Raw genomic sequence first — 23,634 nt, 5'->3', positions numbered from 1 at the left:
GTTATGCTCATATCTTAAATTGTTCCCTCGATCCAAATTATTGCAGTGGCAAAAGTGTCACAAACTTTTGAATATCTTCGAACATCATTTCCGCTCGTTCAACTATGCAGTACAGTATTTTTCGTTATGCTGTCAAAGCACCGTCAAAATATCTTTTTCATAGTTCTGTCTCTTGAATAAAATTGTATCATAAGCAGTTCATAAACGCTCTATTCCTGTTTCTCAGTTGCTTGCTTTCTTTTACGGCACATTATTTCGGAAAATAGAGTAAATCGCCTCTTATCTAGCCATTTCTTATTTCTTGTTTAATTTAGGAACTTCACTACGTTTATATTTAATGGATCAGTATCAAGTATATGACATAACATCCTTCCTCAAACCATTGGGATGCAATGAAATATATGTTGTCTTCTTTATTAAATCCATTGGTTTTAAAACCAGACGCTTTCATTCTGAAATAAGTGACAATTTTCAAATAAACCATAAGTCGTCATATTTTTTGTTAACACATAGTTGTAATCAGATCGCTAAACCTCATAGTGCTATTACTTGATTTAGTGAAGGTTATTTGTAAGCTGCTTCATTTTAATATTTGATAACATTATTCGCCAATTTAAGTATCCATTTGTTGAAGCACTACTGATTATATATATATCAACAATTTTTACTCACACATCATAATGTATATTGGGATTCTCATTGAGATTGTGTATTAAATACTGTTACTAAAAACTCATTTTTTGAAATATGTTTGTTACTCAATTATGAAAGTTTACATGTAACGTGTCCATGTTTATTTTGTGTTTTCACGGCTCCATGTTTAGACAGAATCCATAATCATTTCTTCAGCTTCTAAATTAAAAAAGTTACGTGTTTCATGTATCCTAAGTTCGAAGATATTTTCGAGTTTTTGATATTGGATTTTTCTGTATTGTGAAATTTTGATGTTCATCGGTTTACCTAACAGCGATTTTCGAAACGAATTTACGAATCACTAGCTACGTATTTGTAAAGATTGAGCTACGTCTGTATTTGCATAAGGGCGTGTTTTAATGTATATTGCAGTTTCTAATGTTTCGTCCTCTGTTCTGACCTAACAGTATCAGTTTTAATTTTTCTAGGAATATTCAGTTATTTGGCGAGGACGTCTTTCCCTGAAAAATGAAGAGGTTTTTGTTAATATGCATTATGTTAGTGGTAATCAAGATCTACTGAAAAGCTGTATGGGTGTTATAACAGAACAACAAGTAGCTCTTAGCAACATTGCTACAAGTTCTAGTTCGTTGGGGTCGTGTATGACAGGGGATTCTATTGGGCCTCCACACCAACCTTTGAAGATTGTTCAGCGGATGCGTTTAGAAGCTTCTCAACTTGAAGGGGTTCAGAGGAAATTGCGACAACTAAATGATTTTTGTATGTGCCTTACCTTAGCATCTGCTCCTCCACTAACACCTGATGCTTCGTTGAATAATGAACAAATACGGATGAACAGAATACTGTGTGATGGATTTATCAAATACATGCTTGAAAAGGGTGCCGCTGGAATAATAAATGTTTGTCATCCATGCACTCAACAAGTAAGATAATTTATTGGTTACGTTTACTTCATGTGACTACTGACAGATATTCGATCGTATTTGTTTTATGAACTTTGATTACTTCTGTGATGATCTATTCGTAGCACGTATATTTTCTAATACATTAGAGCATCAAACATAGAAACTACACCAGGATTGCCATTAGCTTCTACTTTGATCCATATTTGATATTCTAAATGCATACATGTTGGTTTCCGTATTTGTTGGTACTTTTCTATGAATCTTAATTTGAGAGTTAGGATTTCAGTTCGTTATGAAACGATTTTTCAGTCTCATCAAAATATTTGTTTTAAAAATTATTTAAATTTATAAACATTTAAGGTTACAGAAAGCTATAGAGGGTTTAGCATAGATAGAGTCGATGTAATTGGTTGATGAATATGGTCGAACTAATATTGTTCTCGTTAAGCAATATGAGAGTGCCATAGACGAAATTATATATATATATATATATATATATATATATATATATATATATATATATATATATATATATATATATAGGATCATTTGTTTTAAAATTATTGGTTCTTACTGCTGTTTGGTAAGACTAAGAATGATCGGTCACTCAATATCAACCACAGAAGTAAGCTTTTGCTTATCTTATGCCATATTTTGACTTTAGTTTTTTTGGTGATTGCCCTAATTTTTGATAGAAAAGTCAGAAAATACCGTCGCCTGAAACTGACTTTTTTGATAAATATTTTTATTATCGAGAACGAAAATATTTATGTACTTTCAATTATTGGGTGTCGAATTCGAGCTCCAGTTCACATATTCCCGTTTAAGCTTCTAGATAATGTCACTAGTCCTCACACCTTATTACACAAATCTGCTCTTGGTGAATAAGTTATTCCAGTACATCAAACTTTTATAAGTTTGATTGTAAATGACTACGTTTTTCGGTTCAAGGTATTTCTCAACAGAGTTAAGTAGAAATTTATATAAATTCACTTGGTAATGTTTGTTTGAATCTTCCCATTTATGTTTAGGACTTCAACTGACCAGTCTCTTATTGGCATATGTGCATACTGTGTGTATTGCCTCGATATAGCCTTAATTTACAAGCGTTATATACAAAGATGGATAGTGGCTAGCAGTGGAATCCAGGACGCGCGTTTCGTCCTAGCCACTATCCATCTTTGCATATAACGCTTGTGAATTAAGGTTATATCGAGGCAGTACGCACAGTATGCACATATGCCAACATGAGACTGATCAATTGCAGTTCTTAATAACAATGGGAAGATACAAGTAAACAACACTAAGTAATTTTAAACTTCACCCCATTGCACAAGCAAGTGGCTATCGGGACACAGTAGCTAAGTGGATAACGCGGTGGCGTGTGAGGCGAACGGTACTGGGTTCGAGTCCCAGAGTGGACATCAACTCTGAGATTCAGGTACATCTAGCCGACGAGCCCAAATAGGACGAAACGTGGGTCCTGTTAGCCACTATCCATCTTTGCATAGAAATTTATATATTTGTTTTCATCAATTCATTACGGCATAATCATATTTTCATATAGCTTCATTTTCAACGATACTTCTACTCTTTGGGAATATAGCACAAACAATGTTCCATTTTTAAGATGCAGCGATTGTTCACTAGACTTCAACATTTCTCTGTAACTGTTAATTATAATTTGTGCATTTTCTCGACTATAGTTTTTTTCCATCGTTTTTGTTTACATTCTAGAACTTGTATGTCATCCATATATTTCCTCCCTGTGAATTTTCACGTTGCCAGCTACAAGCATGTGCTCCTGCTCTTTATCGCAGTTTAGCGGAAAATTCCATACCTCACGTATTAACTGTGATCACAACAGTATGACCGTGATGCATTTAACTCCCGATTTGTTTCCTCAGTTGGTTTTGAAATGTCCTTTTATCACTTTGTTCAATATAATGGACCAAGTTTAATTCCGATAAATGAACTAATCAACGGGTGTCTCAGTTAGTGCCTGTCTATCGAAATCTATATTTCTCTTCTCTCAGACCTTGTGGCAGCCAATAAACTTGAAGTAAATCCTTCTCTGAAGTTATTTGTTCCCTGGCATATTCATGTTATTATGTTTAGTCTGCCTGTTTCTTGGTTTGAGTAGCATAATGCAAATATTCTGCCCGAATTTTCGCCTGATAAGGATATGTTGTTCTAAATCATAATAAGGATAGATAAAATTTTAATCGCCTATCCAAAGTTACGCACTAACTGTGATTCTCTATTTTACTTGACCTTATTTTCAAAATGTCACTGATTGTATATATAATGTATATGTTTGTGTGTGTGTGTTCATGATCCCTTCACCTTATATGAGGCAGCTTAAACCAATAATTTTTGATATACTATGTATGTACATATCGATGTTTTCCACATATTGATTTGTTTTAAATGAACAACAAGCTTATGTATATATGTTCAGTGGCGTGACTAGTCAGATTGTTTTTAAATGATATGTTGATTCGGATAAAATGTTTTACCTTGTTGCTTTTTAATGGTTGAGAATTAAATATTAACTGATTTCTCTGAATATTATGTCTGTGTAAATACAGTTGATTTATGAGATGGGTAGTGTTAAGGATATTACGATTGCCGATCGATCTAACGAACAGAATTCATGTGTCCGTTGAGATGTATAAGATACTGAGTTTAGGCAATATAACAAAATATATTGAACATTCAAATTTCAATGCTTACTTACATATTTACGCCTGTTACCCCTCGTCGAGAAGCATAAACCACCATCAGCATTCTCCATCGAACTCTGTCTTGAATAATCCATACCAGTTGTTTCCAGTTACTACACATTCTTTTGATGTCTACCTCCAATACCCGAAGCAGTGTGTTCCTTGGTCTTCCTCTTTTCCATCTCCCTTCAGGATTCCAAGTTAGGGCATGCCTCGTAATGCAGTTTGGTGATTTCCACTTCCAGTGTCTTCTTAATTTCCTCTTTATCTGGAAGTTGGTTTGACCTCTGTCAGAGTAGGTCATTGCTGATAGTATCCGGTCAGCGGACATTGAGTATCTTGTGCCGACAATTGTTTATAAATACTCATACAGTTTTGATGATGGTTGCAGTAGTTCTCCAAGTTTCAGCTCCACACAGTAGACTTATCTCGACGTTCGTGTTAAAGATTGTGACTTTGATGTTGGTTTGCAGACAGTTGTTTTGAGTTCCACATATTCTTCAGTTGTTAGGAGTGATGTACATGCTTTGCCAGTCCTTGACTTCATATATGCATCAGATCCTCCTTGTTCATTGATGATGCTGTTCAAATCGGTGCGTGAAGCGTTCCACCTCTTCCAGAGTTTCTCCATCAATTGTGATTGGTTTGATGTTCTCTGTGTTGTATTTGAGGATTTTGGTTTTTCCCTTGTGTATGTTGAGGTCTACTGACGTAGAGGCTGCTGTCACACTGACTGTACTCACCTGCATTTGTTGGTGTGTGTGTGTGGGGGGGGGACAGAAGAACCATGTCATTTGCGAATTCCGAATCGTCTAGTTGCATATGAGCTGTCCACTGTGTTCCGTGCTTCCTCTGAGATGTCGAGGTCTTCATAATCCAGTCAACCATCAGAGGAAAGAGAAAGGGAGGAAGTAAGCAGCCTTGTTTGACTCCGGTCCTGACTTGTAATTGGTTTGTGAGCTGTCCTTCATACACAACTTTGCAGTGTAGTCCATCGTATTAATTCCGTATGGTGTTGATGATTTTCCCTGGTACATTATAGTGTGGAAGAAGGTTCCATAAGGTTTTCCTATCCACCCTCGAATGATTTCTCATAATCAATGAAGTTGGTGTATAGTGACGAGTTCCATTCAATTGATTGTTCAACGATGATCCGTAATGTCTGTGCACTACCTATCTACACGGAATCCGGTCTATTGATCTCGAAGCTGGTCGTTTACTGAATCTTTCATCTGGTTCGGCAACACTGTTGAAAACGTTTCTTGGTACCGATACTAGTGTGATGCCTGTGCAGTTCTCACACTTGCTGAGATCTCCTTTCCTTGGTATCCTGATGAGATATCCTTCTTTCCAGTGTCTGTCTGTCTGTCTGTCTATCTATCTGTCTGTCTGTCTGTCTGTCTGTGTCTATCAGTATGTCGTCACTTGTTCCTCCTCCCAAATCCTCCTGAATGGAACATGGAACATGTTTGTGGTTACTTCAACGTGTGACTTGAATGATTCAGTTGGTAAATTGTCAGGTTCGACTGCTTCTGCTGCTGTTGATGTTTTCCCACAGTTGATTTGTTTGATGACCGATCATCCTGATTTCTTCGATCGTCGGTGGAGTGACAGTTGTAGGAATGTGTGTATGTGTTGCTCGATGTCCGTTGTGTTCATTGAAGCTCGTCTATTCAGGACCTCCTCAACGTAGTTGTTAATAGGTTACTGGAATCCAAACAACAATCTGTGATTTAAACTTATTGTATCCCAGAAGCGTAGAACATTCAATTCAGATCCTTCTGAATATCGAATATACTTGAAGGCTTCCTAACCTTCTACGAGCGTGCGAATTCCTATGTAATCGTACTAAAGGGGTTCGTAATGATGTAACTGACTGTGGCGATTATTCGCTGCAGATAATTTGTGTTTATGATATGTGGTCTTGTACCGTAATGGAAGTTAAATAATTATAACTGGATGACAAGTGATGAGACGACGTTATCAGATATACAGATTAAAAAAGTCGACAGTTAGGGACTGTCTTTGATAGGCCATTAATTTATTCTAAGCATAACTCTGATTACTTACAGAACAATGAAGGAATGTTTGTCTTTCAGCTATCCTTCTGTTACCCAAAATACGGAACCACTTTGAGCAGAACACTGAAATTAGTTGTCGAAGTATCAGTGTAGGTGAGAAGGTAGTAAGAAGCCTAAAAGAAGACAAATAGGTTTGCTTTTGAGATAGCTATTCATGATAATTGGTGACATAATGGACCCATCATAGACGAATCCTTGAATTTTCAATGTTGAATTATGCCATGCAGAAGGCTTGATTATGCAATTCGTGCACATTACTTACTGAACTAAATTTTAGGAGCCTACTTGTTATATCAATGCGGAAACTGGAGTGGGTAACTTTATCGCTTCGCTGTATTCATCTACACAGCGACTGATTGCATCCTTGATTTCAATAAAGGATGATCACCAACGCCAATTAAATGTCTTCAATAAAGCCTATACGATAGATATTATTGTGTTAGAATTGGACAGGTTGGGTGTCTAGAGATTGAGGAGAATCATTTGGGATACAGGTCAGATAACTGTGATCGACTTGTGCAATTTTGTTCAGATCATAACATGTCCTCAGCACCAACACTTGAAACTGTCATCTAGGTTCCTCCCTCTTTAAATAAAATCGAAACCCACATCACAGTCAGCTACCGTTGGTATGGATGTGTACTTATCTGAATTCTGATCATGACCTAGTTTACTCTAAAGTTATCTTAATTTTCGGAGGTCAGCAAACGTCTTATCTTGAATCGATTAATTTAAACGAATCGGTTTTCATTGTAACTAAACTGAGCTGTGTTCAAGGCTGATTTTTAATTCACTTTGGTCAATGAGTTTGATAATAGACGTAGGTTCCTTTGCAGGAAACTTTTCCTTAGTTTGCTTAAGGATCTAGAAACCTGGCGGTCAGAGTATACTAACGAGGTGGAAAAAGCAGTTGCTGTTTTAATTAATCTGAGCCACTGGAAGTGCAGTTTGAGTGAAACAATTTATAAAACCAATTAGTACCATCCAACGTCTTTTCAAAAGGTTGCCATAGTTTTTGAGGGACAGTTCAACTAGCCTGTTTGCCCCACTAACATTGATAAGGCTGTTTAGTCCTGCTTCGCCATTGATTACCGACCCACCTAACGAAATGGAGGTCAGCAAGGAGTTTTACCTTCTCAAGAGTCACAGGCTAACGGGCCTAAACGACATACCTTTAAGTCTTCTTAAAGATGTTGACGAGCTTTCGGACAGAAAGCTGAGTGGATAGTTTGAAAATGTTTTGGAAAAATAAGGCGTTTCAACAGCTATGAATGAAAACATCATCGTTTCAATATTTACAGATTCTTTGCAGTAACTATTGGAGGATAAGTCTACTGTCGATCACGTCCAAAATATCGGTTTCCGTCACTTCATTGATTATTCGGAACCTTTCGAAGGCTGACACGTGATGAGCGCGTTATCTGTAATCGTGTTGTAGATGTATTGGTCACATCACACTTCATCAAATTCCGAAACGTCAAATTTGCAAGCGAACTATCTTATGCTTCTTAATATCAGTTCTGCGATTTGTTGGATAGAACTGTACTTTTAGATTGTCTGTCAAAGATGTGTGTGCCTGAGAAGTTTATCAACAGCTTTGGGGACCAGGAGTATTGAGGACTTACTTTCACCTCCCTCCTTTATTCCGTTTTAGCAGTGAGGTATTACAGATTTACCCGATCTCACAGTTTCTTTATAACTTTGCCACAATGACATTCTGGAATACACTGAAAGTACGTATTAGTGATATGATAAAGACTACGGTCTTGAGTGTGTGGATGATGTTTTCTTACTGTATGATAATACAACCTATGCGAGTCACAGTTGGCAATTAGTGTTCTTAAGTATAACATGTGTTTTGCGCCTTTGAAGCGCAGAAATACTTGTATAAGATTGGCAGAAGCCTCTGCTGGGACTCATACTCTGTGATGAACCGTCCAAATTGTTTGGAAAGCTTGTGTATCCGTCGTTTTCTTAATTTTGGTGGTGAGGAAGATCAGTCTACTTATAATGAAAACCAGATCTAGGCGATTTTCGGCACCGTCGTGATGTGAGTCTAGTTGCAAAAGGTTTGCTCTACAGCATGTTCGTAATAGCAGTTTTATTGTATGCTGATGAGACCTGTCTTTTCTCAGTTGGTGGTGTTAAACGACTTTGGGTCTGATCACCGTCGTCTCTGGAGGACTATCAGAATTCAGTGGCAACACCATGTTAGTAATGTGGAGGTTTGACAGCGTTTTCGAGCACAGTGATAAATAAATTGTTGTCACCACCTTGTTACTGTAAACTCATAGAAAAGCCTTCCAAACAGAGATATTTTTCAAAACGAATACTATTAAAAAGTTCCTTGGGAAATAATTAACTACCTAAGGCACTAGAGTGTAGGCCATCAGGTTGTTTTGATTAAAAAGTGCTTTTGCGAAATAGATCAATGAACGCTTGCACACTATAGGTTTATTACTTCCTAACTTAGAGTACTCGTCCTGGGAAATAGTCACTTTGGTAACTTTGTAGAATCAGCGTTATTAGATAATAATAATAATAATAATAATAATAATAATAATAATAATAATAATAATAATAATAATAATAATAATAATAATAATAATAATAATAATAATAATAATAATAATAATAATAATAATAATAATAATAATAATAATAATAATAATAATAATAATAATAATAATAATAATAATAGTAATAATAATAATAATAGTAATAATAATAATAATAGTAATAATAATAATAATAGTAATAATAATAATAATAGTAATAATAATAATAATAATAATAAGTAAATGAATGTTCTAGAGATCGAGAAGGAAAATTCAACTGAGAATAGCATGGACATCACGGTTGAACAGAAGTAAAAATTCACATCTCCGTATCTGGTTTTAGTATCAAAACACAGACAGCAAATTTACGTTGACTTTTTGAATAAAGTAATCAGATATCAGCTAAAAGAAATTGATACGCAAAATAAATTATTACGCTACTGAATATTCGAAAATTTAGTCACTAAAACGATAAGACATAGATAACTCTAACACACTAAACACAAATTATAAGACAACTTTCTGATACGTACTATTTGGGAAAGATAAATAAAAATATATTTGAGTGAACAATTCTTGATAACTTCATTATCAAGCTCCACTTGTTTTAAATTCATAATTGTTGGATTACAATGCACATATAAGTACATGAATAGGAAAATGTTAAAACAGTAAACTTTTATATCGATTCCGACCTAGATGCATCCCAAACGTATCTAATAGGTCCTTTAATAATAGAGTTGCAAAATCTATTGTAAAGTTTCGAGTTATAATCGCTTTAATAAAAGTCAAAATAAGATGTAGATGTTGGGTCGATTATCATCATAAGTGAACCTATCTATGTCGTTCGAATAATAGCCTCAATCCACTGAAGTTGGACTGTAATGATATGATTTTCGAACTGAAGTAAGCTCAAATCGAAGTCATACCATTTAATGATTACCTATCCTCCCCTACTCTAACGTGATAATTAGTTTACTCTGCTCTTTCCTTAGAGAATAAATAGAATATTAACAGTGGAGTACTTTATTAAGTAGAGCTGCCTAACACTAATTAATTTACATAGACAGTGACTACATAGCTGTATATACAAGAATCAAGCTAATAATTAATCAATCCACGTTATTCACTCTTGACCTAAACGAAATTCACTAAACCATTCAACTTTCAGTGACCTGTCTTTTATGATATGGGTGCGTTCATGTTAACGGATAATCCGGCTAGGGTTTGGTAATATTTCATTGACCCTACGTGGAGAAATGTTATATCTGGTTAGTTGAGATAATAATAAAGTTGTATGGATATAATATGTAGAAACAGAATTGTCATCCGGGTAATTATCGGGAGGAATTCATGTGAAGTGAGACACAAAAGTGCAAGTTCAGAATAAGACAGAGAAGAGAAACCATGAAATGGTTTCGGGGAGGTATGTTTTATGTTGTATATATATGCATCGGTCTACCCAATCATGGACATTAGTAAAGAGACAAAAAGAATAGACCTCTTTTGAATATATAACTTTGTATGGCATTTAATACAGAAATGTTAAATCAACATATATGTGCATTCATTTTGGAATATGATATGTGACTGACCATCTGAGGGTCAAATGCATCAATTCAGTTCTGTCGGTTAAACTGTGAACAAATATGTGATTGAATCGAATATATTATGTGTAAGTCCTTCAGATATTCGATTGCTTGACTGCATATCACTCTATTAATCAGTTAATCTATCTTTCCGTTCATCGTTTTTCATTACTTTCTTGATGTGAAGTGATTAAAATATGCTGATTAATCAACAGTTTGGATAGTTTGAACTTATTTCTTTACAATTCAGTTTGAACTAATCTAATGCGTTGTTGTATTTATTTTACTAATTTACAACTTGTGTATATTCTATTGTCACTATTCCTTCTATTTTTATACACTTTCTGTTGATCCTTAACTACAACGTCGAAATAAATCTAATTAAATTATTAAGAGGTCTGATTTTTGGTGCAATTGCATTACAACTTTTATCTCAGTCCATTCATGTCTACTGTGTCCCATTATACTACTGTTGTCTATTGTTGTTGTAATCGTTATGTAATCCAATAACTTGAATATATTTTGAGGAAAATTTGTATTCTTGTCCTTAATTCCAATATTTGAGATCATGAGTCAATAGAAGCTAGACCACCATGGAAAACCTGGAAACATTGGACGGTCGTTTCGTCCTATTGTGGGACTCCAGTGCTTCCAGGTTTTCCATGGTGGTCTAGCTTCAATCGACTCATGATCTCAACTATTGAAATTACTATAATATCCACAAAAACCCTTCTTACTTAATCCATTTATTCTCGATCATTAAGTATGAAGACAAAGAACATAACATTTTAGTTCTTCAAAACTGATCCTCATGAATTTAATTAAGTACAAGAGCGGTATTTTGGTCACTTACGTAGATTCTTTGGGATTCTATACACTGTACAGAAGGATTCATCCATTTGGATCTAGTGTTCGCCGTTTACCAAATGCGAAAGAATAAAGACGTTAACAGATTCCATGATTTCTTTTCACAATCACAAAGACAACCCCATTTAAATATGGCCCATGTATGAATTAGACCGAATATCGTTTTCTTTTTAACCACTGAAAACGATTGAGACACGTTGACTATTAATAAATGAGCAAACATATACAGAAAAGTGAAAACAAGTATAACATATAGAGAAGTCATCCGAAACGGGAAAATTGCAGATAACGTACCATCGAAAGTGAAAAAGTTCAATTTTCACATTATGCTACTATAAAGTAGTTCATCACTTTATGAACGTTATTTTAAAATCTACGGACAATTTTAAATTTAAATGTTTAATGTCATTCAGCAGATGAATTACTACATTTACTTCCGCTTATTAAATTTCATGGACGAGCATGGAGAATAACCAGCATTCTCCATCGAACTCTGTCTTGAATAATCCATACCAGTTGTTTCCAGTTACTACACATTCTTTTGATGTCTACCTCCAATACCCGAAGCAGTGTGTTCCTTGGTCTTCCTCTTTTCCATCTCCCTTCAGGATTCCAAGTTAGGGCATGCCTCGTAATGCAGTTTGGTGATTTCCACTTCCAGTGTCTTCTTAATTTCCTCTTTATCTGGAAGTTGGTTTGACCTCTGTCAGAGTAGGTCATTGCTGATAGTATCCGGTCAGCGGACATTGAGTATCTTGTGCCGACAATTGTTTATAAATACTCATACAGTTTTGATGATGGTTGCAGTAGTTCTCCAAGTTTCAGCTCCACACAGTAGACTTATCTCGACGTTCGTGTTAAAGATTGTGACTTTGATGTTGGTTTGCAGACAGTTGTTTTGAGTTCCACATATTCTTCAGTTGTTAGGAGTGATGTACATGCTTTGCCAGTCCTTGACTTCATATATGCATCAGATCCTCCTTGTTCATTGATGATGCTGTTCAAATCGGTGCGTGAAGCGTTCCACCTCTTCCAGAGTTTCTCCATCAATTGTGATTGGTTTGATGTTCTCTGTGTTGTATTTGAGGATTTTGGTTTTTCCCTTGTGTATGTTGAGGTCTACTGACGTAGAGGCTGCTGTCACACTGACTGTACTCACCTGCATTTGTTGGTGTGTGTGTGTGTGGGGGGACAGAAGAACCATGTCATTTGCGAATTCCGAATCGTCTAGTTGCATATGAGCTGTCCACTGTGTTCCGTGCTTCCTCTGAGATGTCGAGGTCTTCATAATCCAGTCAACCATCAGAGGAAAGAGAAAGGGAGGAAGTAAGCAGCCTTGTTTGACTCCGGTCCTGACTTGTAATTGGTTTGTGAGCTGTCCTTCATACACAACTTTGCAGTGTAGTCCATCGTATTAATTCCGTATGGTGTTGATGATTTTCCCTGGTACATTATAGTGTGGAAGAAGGTTCCATAAGGTTTTCCTATCCACCCTCGAATGATTTCTCATAATCAATGAAGTTGGTGTATAGTGACGAGTTCCATTCAATTGATTGTTCAACGATGATCCGTAATGTCTGTGCACTACCTATCTACACGGAATCCGGTCTATTGATCTCGAAGCTGGTCGTTTACTGAATCTTTCATCTGGTTCGGCAACACTGTTGAAAACGTTTCTTGGTACCGATACTAGTGTGATGCCTGTGCAGTTCTCACACTTGCTGAGATCTCCTTTCCTTGGTATCCTGATGAGATATCCTTCTTTCCAGTGTCTGTCTGTCTGTCTGTCTATCTATCTGTCTGTCTGTCTGTCTGTCTGTGTCTATCAGTATGTCGTCACTTGTTCCTCCTCCCAAATCCTCCTGAATGGAACATGGAACATGTTTGTGGTTACTTCAACGTGTGACTTGAATGATTCAGTTGGTAAATTGTCAGGTTCGACTGCTTCTGCTGCTGTTGATGTTTTCCCACAGTTGATTTGTTTGATGACCGATCATCCTGATTTCTTCGATCGTCGGTGGAGTGACAGTTGTAGGAATGTGTGTATGTGTTGCTCGATGTCCGTTGTGTTCATTGAAGCTCGTCTATTCAGGACCTCCTCAACGTAGTTGTTAATAGGTTACTGGAATCCAAACAACAATCTGTGATTTAAACTTATTGTATCCCAGAAGCGTAGAACATTCAATTCAGATCCTTCTGAATATCGAATATACTTGAAGGCTTCCTAACCTTCTACGAGCGTGCGAATTCCTATGTAATCGTACTAAAGGGGTTCGTAATGATGTAACTGACTGTGGCGATTATTCGCTGCAGATAATTTGTGTTTATGATATGTGGTCTTGTACCGTAATGGAAGTTAAATAATTATAACTGGATGACAAGTGATGAGACGACGTTATCAGATATACAGATTAAAAAAGTCGACAGTTAGGGACTGTCTTTGATAGGCCATTAATTTATTCTAAGCATAACTCTGATTACTTACAGAACAATGAAGGAATGTTTGTCTTTCAGCTATCCTTCTGTTACCCAAAATACGGAACCACTTTGAGCAGAACACTGAAATTAGTTGTCGAAGTATCAGTGTAGGTGAGAAGGTAGTAAGAAGCCTAAAAGAAGACAAATAGGTTTGCTTTTGAGATAGCTATTCATGATAATTGGTGACATAATGGACCCATCATAGACGAATCCTTGAATTTTCAATGTTGAATTATGCCATGCAGAAGGCTTGATTATGCAATTCGTGCACATTACTTACTGAACTAAATTTTAGGAGCCTACTTGTTATATCAATGCGGAAACTGGAGTGGGTAACTTTATCGCTTCGCTGTATTCATCTACACAGCGACTGATTGCATCCTTGATTTCAATAAAGGATGATCACCAACGCCAATTAAATGTCTTCAATAAAGCCTATACGATAGATATTATTGTGTTAGAATTGGACAGGTTGGGTGTCTAGAGATTGAGGAGAATCATTTGGGATACAGGTCAGATAACTGTGATCGACTTGTGCAATTTTGTTCAGATCATAACATGTCCTCAGCACCAACACTTGAAACTGTCATCTAGGTTCCTCCCTCTTTAAATAAAATCGAAACCCACATCACAGTCAGCTACCGTTGGTATGGATGTGTACTTATCTGAATTCTGATCATGACCTAGTTTACTCTAAAGTTATCTTAATTTTCGGAGGTCAGCAAACGTCTTATCTTGAATCGATTAATTTAAACGAATCGGTTTTCATTGTAACTAAACTGAGCTGTGTTCAAGGCTGATTTTTAATTCACTTTGGTCAATGAGTTTGATAATAGACGTAGGTTCCTTTGCAGGAAACTTTTCCTTAGTTTGCTTAAGGATCTAGAAACCTGGCGGTCAGAGTATACTAACGAGGTGGAAAAAGCAGTTGCTGTTTTAATTAATCTGAGCCACTGGAAGTGCAGTTTGAGTGAAACAATTTATAAAACCAATTAGTACCATCCAACGTCTTTTCAAAAGGTTGCCATAGTTTTTGAGGGACAGTTCAACTAGCCTGTTTGCCCCACTAACATTGATAAGGCTGTTTAGTCCTGCTTCGCCATTGATTACCGACCCACCTAACGAAATGGAGGTCAGCAAGGAGTTTTACCTTCTCAAGAGTCACAGGCTAACGGGCCTAAACGACATACCTTTAAGTCTTCTTAAAGATGTTGACGAGCTTTCGGACAGAAAGCTGAGTGGATAGTTTGAAAATGTTTTGGAAAAATAAGGCGTTTCAACAGCTATGAATGAAAACATCATCGTTTCAATATTTACAGATTCTTTGCAGTAACTATTGGAGGATAAGTCTACTGTCGATCACGTCCAAAATATCGGTTTCCGTCACTTCATTGATTATTCGGAACCTTTCGAAGGCTGACACGTGATGAGCGCGTTATCTGTAATCGTGTTGTAGATGTATTGGTCACATCACACTTCATCAAATTCCGAAACGTCAAATTTGCAAGCGAACTATCTTATGCTTCTTAATATCAGTTCTGCGATTTGTTGGATAGAACTGTACTTTTAGATTGTCTGTCAAAGATGTGTGTGCCTGAGAAGTTTATCAACAGCTTTGGGGACCAGGAGTATTGAGGACTTACTTTCACCTCCCTCCTTTATTCCGTTTTAGCAGTGAGGTATTACAGATTTACCCGATCTCACAGTTTCTTTATAACTTTGCCACAATGACATTCTGGAATACACTGAAAGTACGTATTAGTGATATGATAAAGACTACGGTCTTGAGTGTGTGGATGATGTTTTCTTACTGTATGATAATACAACCTATGCGAGTCACAGTTGGCAATTAGTGTTCTTAAGTATAACATGTGTTTTGCGCCTTTGAAGCGCAGAAATACTTGTATAAGATTGGCAGAAGCCTCTGCTGGGACTCATACTCTGTGATGAACCGTCCAAATTGTTTGGAAAGCTTGTGTATCCGTCGTTTTCTTAATTTTGGTGGTGAGGAAGATCAGTCTACTTATAATGAAAACCAGATCTAGGCGATTTTCGGCACCGTCGTGATGTGAGTCTAGTTGCAAAAGGTTTGCTCTACAGCATGTTCGTAATAGCAGTTTTATTGTATGCTGATGAGACCTGTCTTTTCTCAGTTGGTGGTGTTAAACGACTTTGGGTCTGATCACCGTCGTCTCTGGAGGACTATCAGAATTCAGTGGCAACACCATGTTAGTAATGTGGAGGTTTGACAGCGTTTTCGAGCACAGTGATAAATAAATTGTTGTCACCACCTTGTTACTGTAAACTCATAGAAAAGCCTTCCAAACAGAGATATTTTTTCAAAACGAATACTATTAAAAAGTTCCTTGGGAAATAATTAACTACCTAAGGCACTAGAGTGTAGGCCATCAGGTTGTTTTGATTAAAAAGTGCTTTTGCGAAATAGATCAATGAACGCTTGCACACTATAGGTTTATTACTTCCTAACTTAGAGTACTCGTCCTGGGAAATAGTCACTTTGGTAACTTTGTAGAATCAGCGTTATTAGATAATAATAATAATAATAATAATAATAATAATAATAATAATAATAATAATAATAATAATAATAATAATAATAATAATAATAATAATAATAATAATAATAATAATAATAATAATAATAATAATAGTAATAATAATAATAATAGTAATAATAATAATAATAATAATAATAATAAGTAAATGAATGTTCTAGAGATCGAGAAGGAAAATTCAACTGAGAATAGCATGGACATCACGGTTGAACAGAAGTAAAAATTCACATCTCCGTATCTGGTTTTAGTATCAAAACACAGACAGCAAATTTACGTTGACTTTTTGAATAAAGTAATCAGATATCAGCTAAAAGAAATTGATACGCAAAATAAATTATTACGCTACTGAATATTCGAAAATTTAGTCACTAAAACGATAAGACATAGATAACTCTAACACACTAAACACAAATTATAAGACAACTTTCTGATACGTACTATTTGGGAAAGATAAATAAAAAATATATTTGAGTGAACAATTCTTGATAACTTCATTATCAAGCTCCACTTGTTTTAAATTCATAATTGTTGGATTACAATGCACATATAAGTACATGAATAGGAAAATGTTAAAACAGTAAACTTTTATATCGATTCCGACCTAGATGCATCCCAAACGTATCTAATAGGTCCTTTAATAATAGAGTTGCAAAATCTATTGTAAAGTTTCGAGTTATAATCGCTTTAATAAAAGTCAAAATAAGATGTAGATGTTGGGTCGATTATCATCATAAGTGAACCTATCTATGTCGTTCGAATAATAGCCTCAATCCACTGAAGTTGGACTGTAATGATATGATTTTCGAACTGAAGTAAGCTCAAATCGAAGTCATACCATTTAATGATTACCTATCCTCCCCTACTCTAACGTGATAATTAGTTTACTCTGCTCTTTCCTTAGAGAATAAATAGAATATTAACAGTGGAGTACTTTATTAAGTAGAGCTGCCTAACACTAATTAATTTACATAGACAGTGACTACATAGCTGTATATACAAGAATCAAGCTAATAATTAATCAATCCACGTTATTCACTCTTGACCTAAACGAAATTCACTAAACCATTCAACTTTCAGTGACCTGTCTTTTATGATATGGGTGCGTTCATGTTAACGGATAATCCGGCTAGGGTTTGGTAATATTTCATTGACCCTACGTGGAGAAATGTTATATCTGGTTAGTTGAGATAATAATAAAGTTGTATGGATATAATATGTAGAAACAGAATTGTCATCCGGGTAATTATCGGGAGGAATTCATGTGAAGTGAGACACAAAAGTGCAAGTTCAGAATAAGATAGAGAAGAGAAAACCATGAAATGGTTTCGGGGAGGTATGTTTTATGTTGTATATATATGCATCGGTCTACCCAATCATGGACATTAGTAAAGAGACAAAAGAATAGACCTCTTTTGAATATATAACTTTGTATGGCATTTAATACAGAAATGTTAAATCAACATATATGTGCATTCATTTTGGAATATGATATGTGACTGACCATCTGAGGGTCAAATGCATCAATTCAGTTCTGTCGGTTAAACTGTGAACAAATATGTGATTGAATCGAATATATTATGTGTAAGTCCTTCAGATATTCGATTGCTTGACTGCATATCACTCTATTAATCAGTTAATCTATCTTTCCGTTCATCGTTTTTCATTACTTTCTTGATGTGAAGTGATTAAAATATGCTGATTAATCAACAGTTTGGATAGTTTGAACTTATTTCTTTACAATTCAGTTTGAACTAATCTAATGCGTTGTTGTATTTATTTTACTAATTTACAACTTGTGTATATTCTATTGTCACTATTCCTTCTATTTTTATACACTTTCTGTTGATCCTTAACTACAACGTCGAAATAAATCTAATTAAATTATTAAGAGGTCTGATTTTTGGTGCAATTGCATTACAACTTTTATCTCAGTCCATTCATGTCTACTGTGTCCCATTATACTACTGTTGTCTATTGTTGTTGTAATCGTTATGTAATCCAATAACTTGAATATATTTTGAGGAAAATTTGTATTCTTGTCCTTAATTCCAATATTTGAGATCATGAGTCAATAGAAGCTAGACCACCATGGAAAACCTGGAAACATTGGACGGTCGTTTCGTCCTATTGTGGGACTCCAGTGCTTCCAGGTTTTCCATGGTGGTCTAGCTTCAATCGACTCATGATCTCAACTATTGAAATTACTATAATATCCACAAAAACCCTTCTTACTTAATCCATTTATTCTCGATCATTAAGTATGAAGACAAAGAACATAACATTTTAGTTCTTCAAAACTGATCCTCATGAATTTAATTAAGTACAAGAGCGGTATTTTGGTCACTTACGTAGATTCTTTGGGATTCTATACACTGTACAGAAGGATTCATCCATTTGGATCTAGTGTTCGCCGTTTACCAAATGCGAAAGAATAAAGACGTTAACAGATTCCATGATTTCTTTTCACAATCACAAAGACAACCCCATTTAAATATGGCCCATGTATGAATTAGACCGAATATCGTTTTCTTTTTAACCACTGAAAACGATTGAGACACGTTGACTATTAATAAATGAGCAAACATATACAGAAAAGTGAAAACAAGTATAACATATAGAGAAGTCATCCGAAACGGGAAAATTGCAGATAACGTACCATCGAAAGTGAAAAAGTTCAATTTTCACATTATGCTACTATAAAGTAGTTCATCACTTTATGAACGTTATTTTAAAATCTACGGACAATTTTAAATTTAAATGTTTAATGTCATTCAGCAGATGAATTACTACATTTACTTCCGCTTATTAAATTTCATGGACGAGCATGGAGAATAACCAGCATTCTCCATCGAACTCTGTCTTGAATAATCCATACCAGTTGTTTCCAGTTACTACACATTCTTTTGATGTCTACCTCCAATACCCGAAGCAGTGTGTTCCTTGGTCTTCCTCTTTTCCATCTCCTTCAGGATTCCAAGTTAGGGCATGCCTCGTAATGCAGTTTGGTGATTTCCACTTCCAGTGTCTTCTTAATTTCCTCTTTATCTGGAAGTTGGTTTGACCTCTGTCAGAGTAGGTCATTGCTGATAGTATCCGGTCAGCGGACATTGAGTATCTTGTGCCGACAATTGTTTATAAATACTCATACAGTTTTGATGATGGTTGCAGTAGTTCTCCAAGTTTCAGCTCCACACAGTAGACTTATCTCGACGTTCGTGTTAAAGATTGTGACTTTGATGTTGGTTTGCAGACAGTTGTTTTGAGTTCCACATATTCTTCAGTTGTTAGGAGTGATGTACATGCTTTGCCAGTCCTTGACTTCATATATGCATCAGATCCTCCTTGTTCATTGATGATGCTGTTCAAATCGGTGCGTGAAGCGTTCCACCTCTTCCAGAGTTTCTCCATCAATTGTGATTGGTTTGATGTTCTCTGTGTTGTATTTGAGGATTTTGGTTTTTCCCTTGTGTATGTTGAGGTCTACTGACGTAGAGGCTGCTGTCACACTGACTGTACTCACCTGCATTTGTTGGTGTGTGTGTGTGGGGGGACAGAAGAACCATGTCATTTGCGAATTCCGAATCGTCTAGTTGCATATGAGCTGTCCACTGTGTTCCGTGCTTCCTCTGAGATGTCGAGGTCTTCATAATCCAGTCAACCATCAGAGGAAAGAGAAAGGGAGGAAGTAAGCAGCCTTGTTTGACTCCGGTCCTGACTTGTAATTGGTTTGTGAGCTGTCCTTCATACACAACTTTGCAGTGTAGTCCATCGTATTAATTCCGTATGGTGTTGATGATTTTCCCTGGTACATTATAGTGTGGAAGAAGGTTCCATAAGGTTTTCCTATCCACCCTCGAATGATTTCTCATAATCAATGAAGTTGGTGTATAGTGACGAGTTCCATTCAATTGATTGTTCAACGATGATCCGTAATGTCTGTGCACTACCTATCTACACGGAATCCGGTCTATTGATCTCGAAGCTGGTCGTTTACTGAATCTTTCATCTGGTTCGGCAACACTGTTGAAAACGTTTCTTGGTACCGATACTAGTGTGATGCCTGTGCAGTTCTCACACTTGCTGAGATCTCCTTTCCTTGGTATCCTGATGAGATATCCTTCTTTCCAGTGTCTGTCTGTCTGTCTGTCTATCTATCTATCTGTCTGTCTGTCTGTCTGTGTCTATCAGTATGTCGTCACTTGTTCCTCCTCCCAAATCCTCCTGAATGGAACATGGAACATGTTTGTGGTTACTTCAACGTGTGACTTGAATGATTCAGTTGGTAAATTGTCAGGTTCGACTGCTTCTGCTGCTGTTGATGTTTTCCCACAGTTGATTTGTTTGATGACCGATCATCCTGATTTCTTCGATCGTCGGTGGAGTGACAGTTGTAGGAATGTGTGTATGTGTTGCCTCGATGTCCGTTGTGTTCTTTGGAACTGTTCTATTCAAGAGTTCGTCAACGTGTTCCACCCATCTGTTCCTGTCTTGTTTTGTTTGTCCTTAATCGGTCTCTCTGGTTTACTCTATTTCCCTTCTTGTTTCTTGGTTGCGCCATACGGTTTTCTGATATTTGCTTGTGTTACAGCTTTTTCCACCGTCGTTGTTAGGTGTTCCATGTATTTCTTCCTGTCGACTCTAATGCTCCTCTTCACCTGTTTGTTTGCTTTGTGTACTCAGCTTGTGCCCTGACCATCTCCGTTCTTCTTCGACTGTTGTTAATTGCATTGTTTTTGTTCTTCCTTTCTTGAATCGATCACAGGTTTTCTATTGAGATCTAAAGAGTCTGATAACTCAGGTAATTCGCTTTGGTTAACAAACAACTGACGGCTACATCTCCTAGTGTAATTGTTGATTAGATGTGATGTGTCTCGCTAGAGAACTATGGTATGACTTTTTGTCATTTCTTTTATAACAGGATAATTTCTATCTCGACTAAACTCTTGGTTTTAAGAACAAAGTGTATTTATTTCTAAACTTTTGGTTAATGAAAAAACGTAATTCAGTAATCAAATACAAACTTATGTACTCGACTTTGAGTTACGTCGATTTGGTTTGGAGGCCAGTAATACTACCTAGTTTTATGGAACGAATTGTGATTTTGAGATGGTGGAGATTTGTAGCTTAGGTAGATGATTTTGGTGGAGTTTCGCTCTCTGAGCTGGATGGTTTGGTCGTGGAGCTTTCATCGTCCTTCTGAACGACATCATCACAAACTGAAGTGTGCGTGATTCAGAAGAATGAATACCGTTTAAAGTCAACTACTATGTAAATAAGGAAATATGCTTGTTTGGGATGAGTTTCGTGACACACAGAATCCCAATAGCGGCTAAACCTTATAGTCTAGCTGTTCATTCTAAATAATTTCTGTCTGCTCAAATAAGAAGTGGAAAATGTGAATAAGCAAACAATTTTTCAAAATATGATTAGTCGTATAACTCTCATCAGTATAACAGTCAATCAATAGATCAGATAACTAAAGCTATAATTGAAAAGCCTAATCTAGATTTAAGCAGAAACATTCTATGACATTTCATAATCATTGAACTGGGTAAAATGCCAGTTAGATTAACGATAGTATGATACAATCATATCCAACCTACTATCAAGTAGTATTATGAGAAATCATCATGAATGTCAACATTATGAAGAACTGATGACTACTTCTAAAAGCAAATGTAGTTTTCTAACTCAGGCCAGATATATTCACACTGAAGTATATTGACAAAAGGAATTCTATGTAATCACACAGTGGGAGAAGTTAAAGAGAATTGTGGTTGTTGTTGAATTCTAATATTATCGATAAAAATTTCGACGTTTGTATTTCAGATTATAAAATCTGTAGTTTCAGAATGTTTATGTCAAAACATATGTATCTTGAACAATAATGCTTCTTTTTATTATCCCATCAGCACAATCATTTAGCTTTATCAGAGTAATTTTAATCTGAAAACTTGTGGAAGTTGGGAGTCCTAAGTTATACAGGTTTTAAAATCTTAATACAACTGGTTTCACATAAATCAGTTAATTGTAATCAACTTATGTCGGGAATCATTTTTAGATTCAAGAGTTATAACCCTATTTCTAGTCTATCAATTAATAGTCTAGTTTCAACTTAATTTCCGACTTTTGGTTACAATATTGATTCAACCTAAGATTAATTGTTAAATAATATTCTCAAGTGTTCGTTTATCAATACGAACATTACAATCTAAAGTGGTTTCTGAGTAACGATAAATCAAAAAGAATACAGAAACTGTGGCGTATAAAGTTTAAATTAATTCATCTAGGTGTTGGGTTTAGTACTAGTTATAAAATTCAGGTATTAACATATCGTTATGTTCAATATTTTATCGATTAAATATTAACTACATTTAGTCCAACATTAAATTTATAATTCACTTCATATTAAATGTTTTCATTTGTAATGACATTAAATTAAGGTAGATTTTGGTGCATATTTGGATTCTTGTAGAACATGAAGAGTGCTAACACATATGAAAATCAAATTTTCTTTTGGTTTCTTGCTAATTATCATCATTCGAATGCAATTACTGCTTTTTTCAACGGTAAACGATATTTATTATAATTTTTAAAGAATGCAACCATATGAAAAGTTATTGCTATCTAACTGAAGATTGATAGTTACCTGAATGACTTTCAAAACAATGTTGAGTGTACGTAGTGAAACTAAAAGTGGATCGCACTCTTTGTGGGCATATCAACCATTACATATACCTACATCTACGATAGGCCAGATGACCCCAGGCATGTCATATGTTGCTGCAAAGCTAGATAAATTGCACACTATCACAAGGAAAAGTGAGAAATGTATGAGTGGATATATATATTGATCTAGAATAACTTAGCTGGTGACCATAAATATGACAAACCTCTCAGAAGTAGTTTCATCGTTCCTTCTTTCTGAATGTTAATCAGTACTATACAATTAACTACCGGAGTCTAATATTACTGGATTTATGTTACCTTTTATTTTGTCATTCTATGTGTATGGTTTTTATTAGGTGAATTTAGTGTTTTTCATGGAATAGTCTAAAAAGTTCTAATTTAAGCCTGGTTTCACAACTTTGATAATAATCATCTTAGACATTTGAAAATCCCCATTCAAACATTTAGTAAAAAATATTTACATAAGAGTAGGTATACAAATATTAAAAATGTGTAGGAATACAAAAAATC

The 23,634-nt window shown here is 35.6% G+C and overlaps 1 protein-coding gene across 1 annotated transcript in view; it reads left to right on the top strand.

Annotated features, from left to right (window-relative positions):
* MS3_00001938 (uncharacterized protein) overlaps positions 1 to 16,428 on the top strand; it is a 37,608-nt gene extending 21,180 nt beyond the window's left edge. Inside the window, exons 11-13 of the mRNA XM_051209458.1 lie at positions 1,122 to 1,577; positions 3,297 to 6,860; positions 14,371 to 16,428. Coding sequence (XP_051074914.1) covers positions 1,122 to 1,577; positions 3,297 to 3,431 — 591 coding nt within the window. The 3' untranslated portion in view covers positions 3,432 to 6,860; positions 14,371 to 16,428. The remainder of the gene's footprint in view (positions 1 to 1,121; positions 1,578 to 3,296; positions 6,861 to 14,370) is intronic.
* The last annotated feature ends 7,206 nt before the right edge of the window (positions 16,429 to 23,634 follow it).

Source organism: Schistosoma haematobium, chromosome 1 (genome assembly GCF_000699445.3).
Source record: "Schistosoma haematobium chromosome 1, whole genome shotgun sequence".
Classification (NCBI taxonomy): domain Eukaryota; kingdom Metazoa; phylum Platyhelminthes; class Trematoda; order Strigeidida; family Schistosomatidae; genus Schistosoma; species Schistosoma haematobium.
The sequence above is the reverse complement of the archived record's forward strand: the minus strand, read 5'-3'. Positions and strand labels throughout refer to the sequence as shown.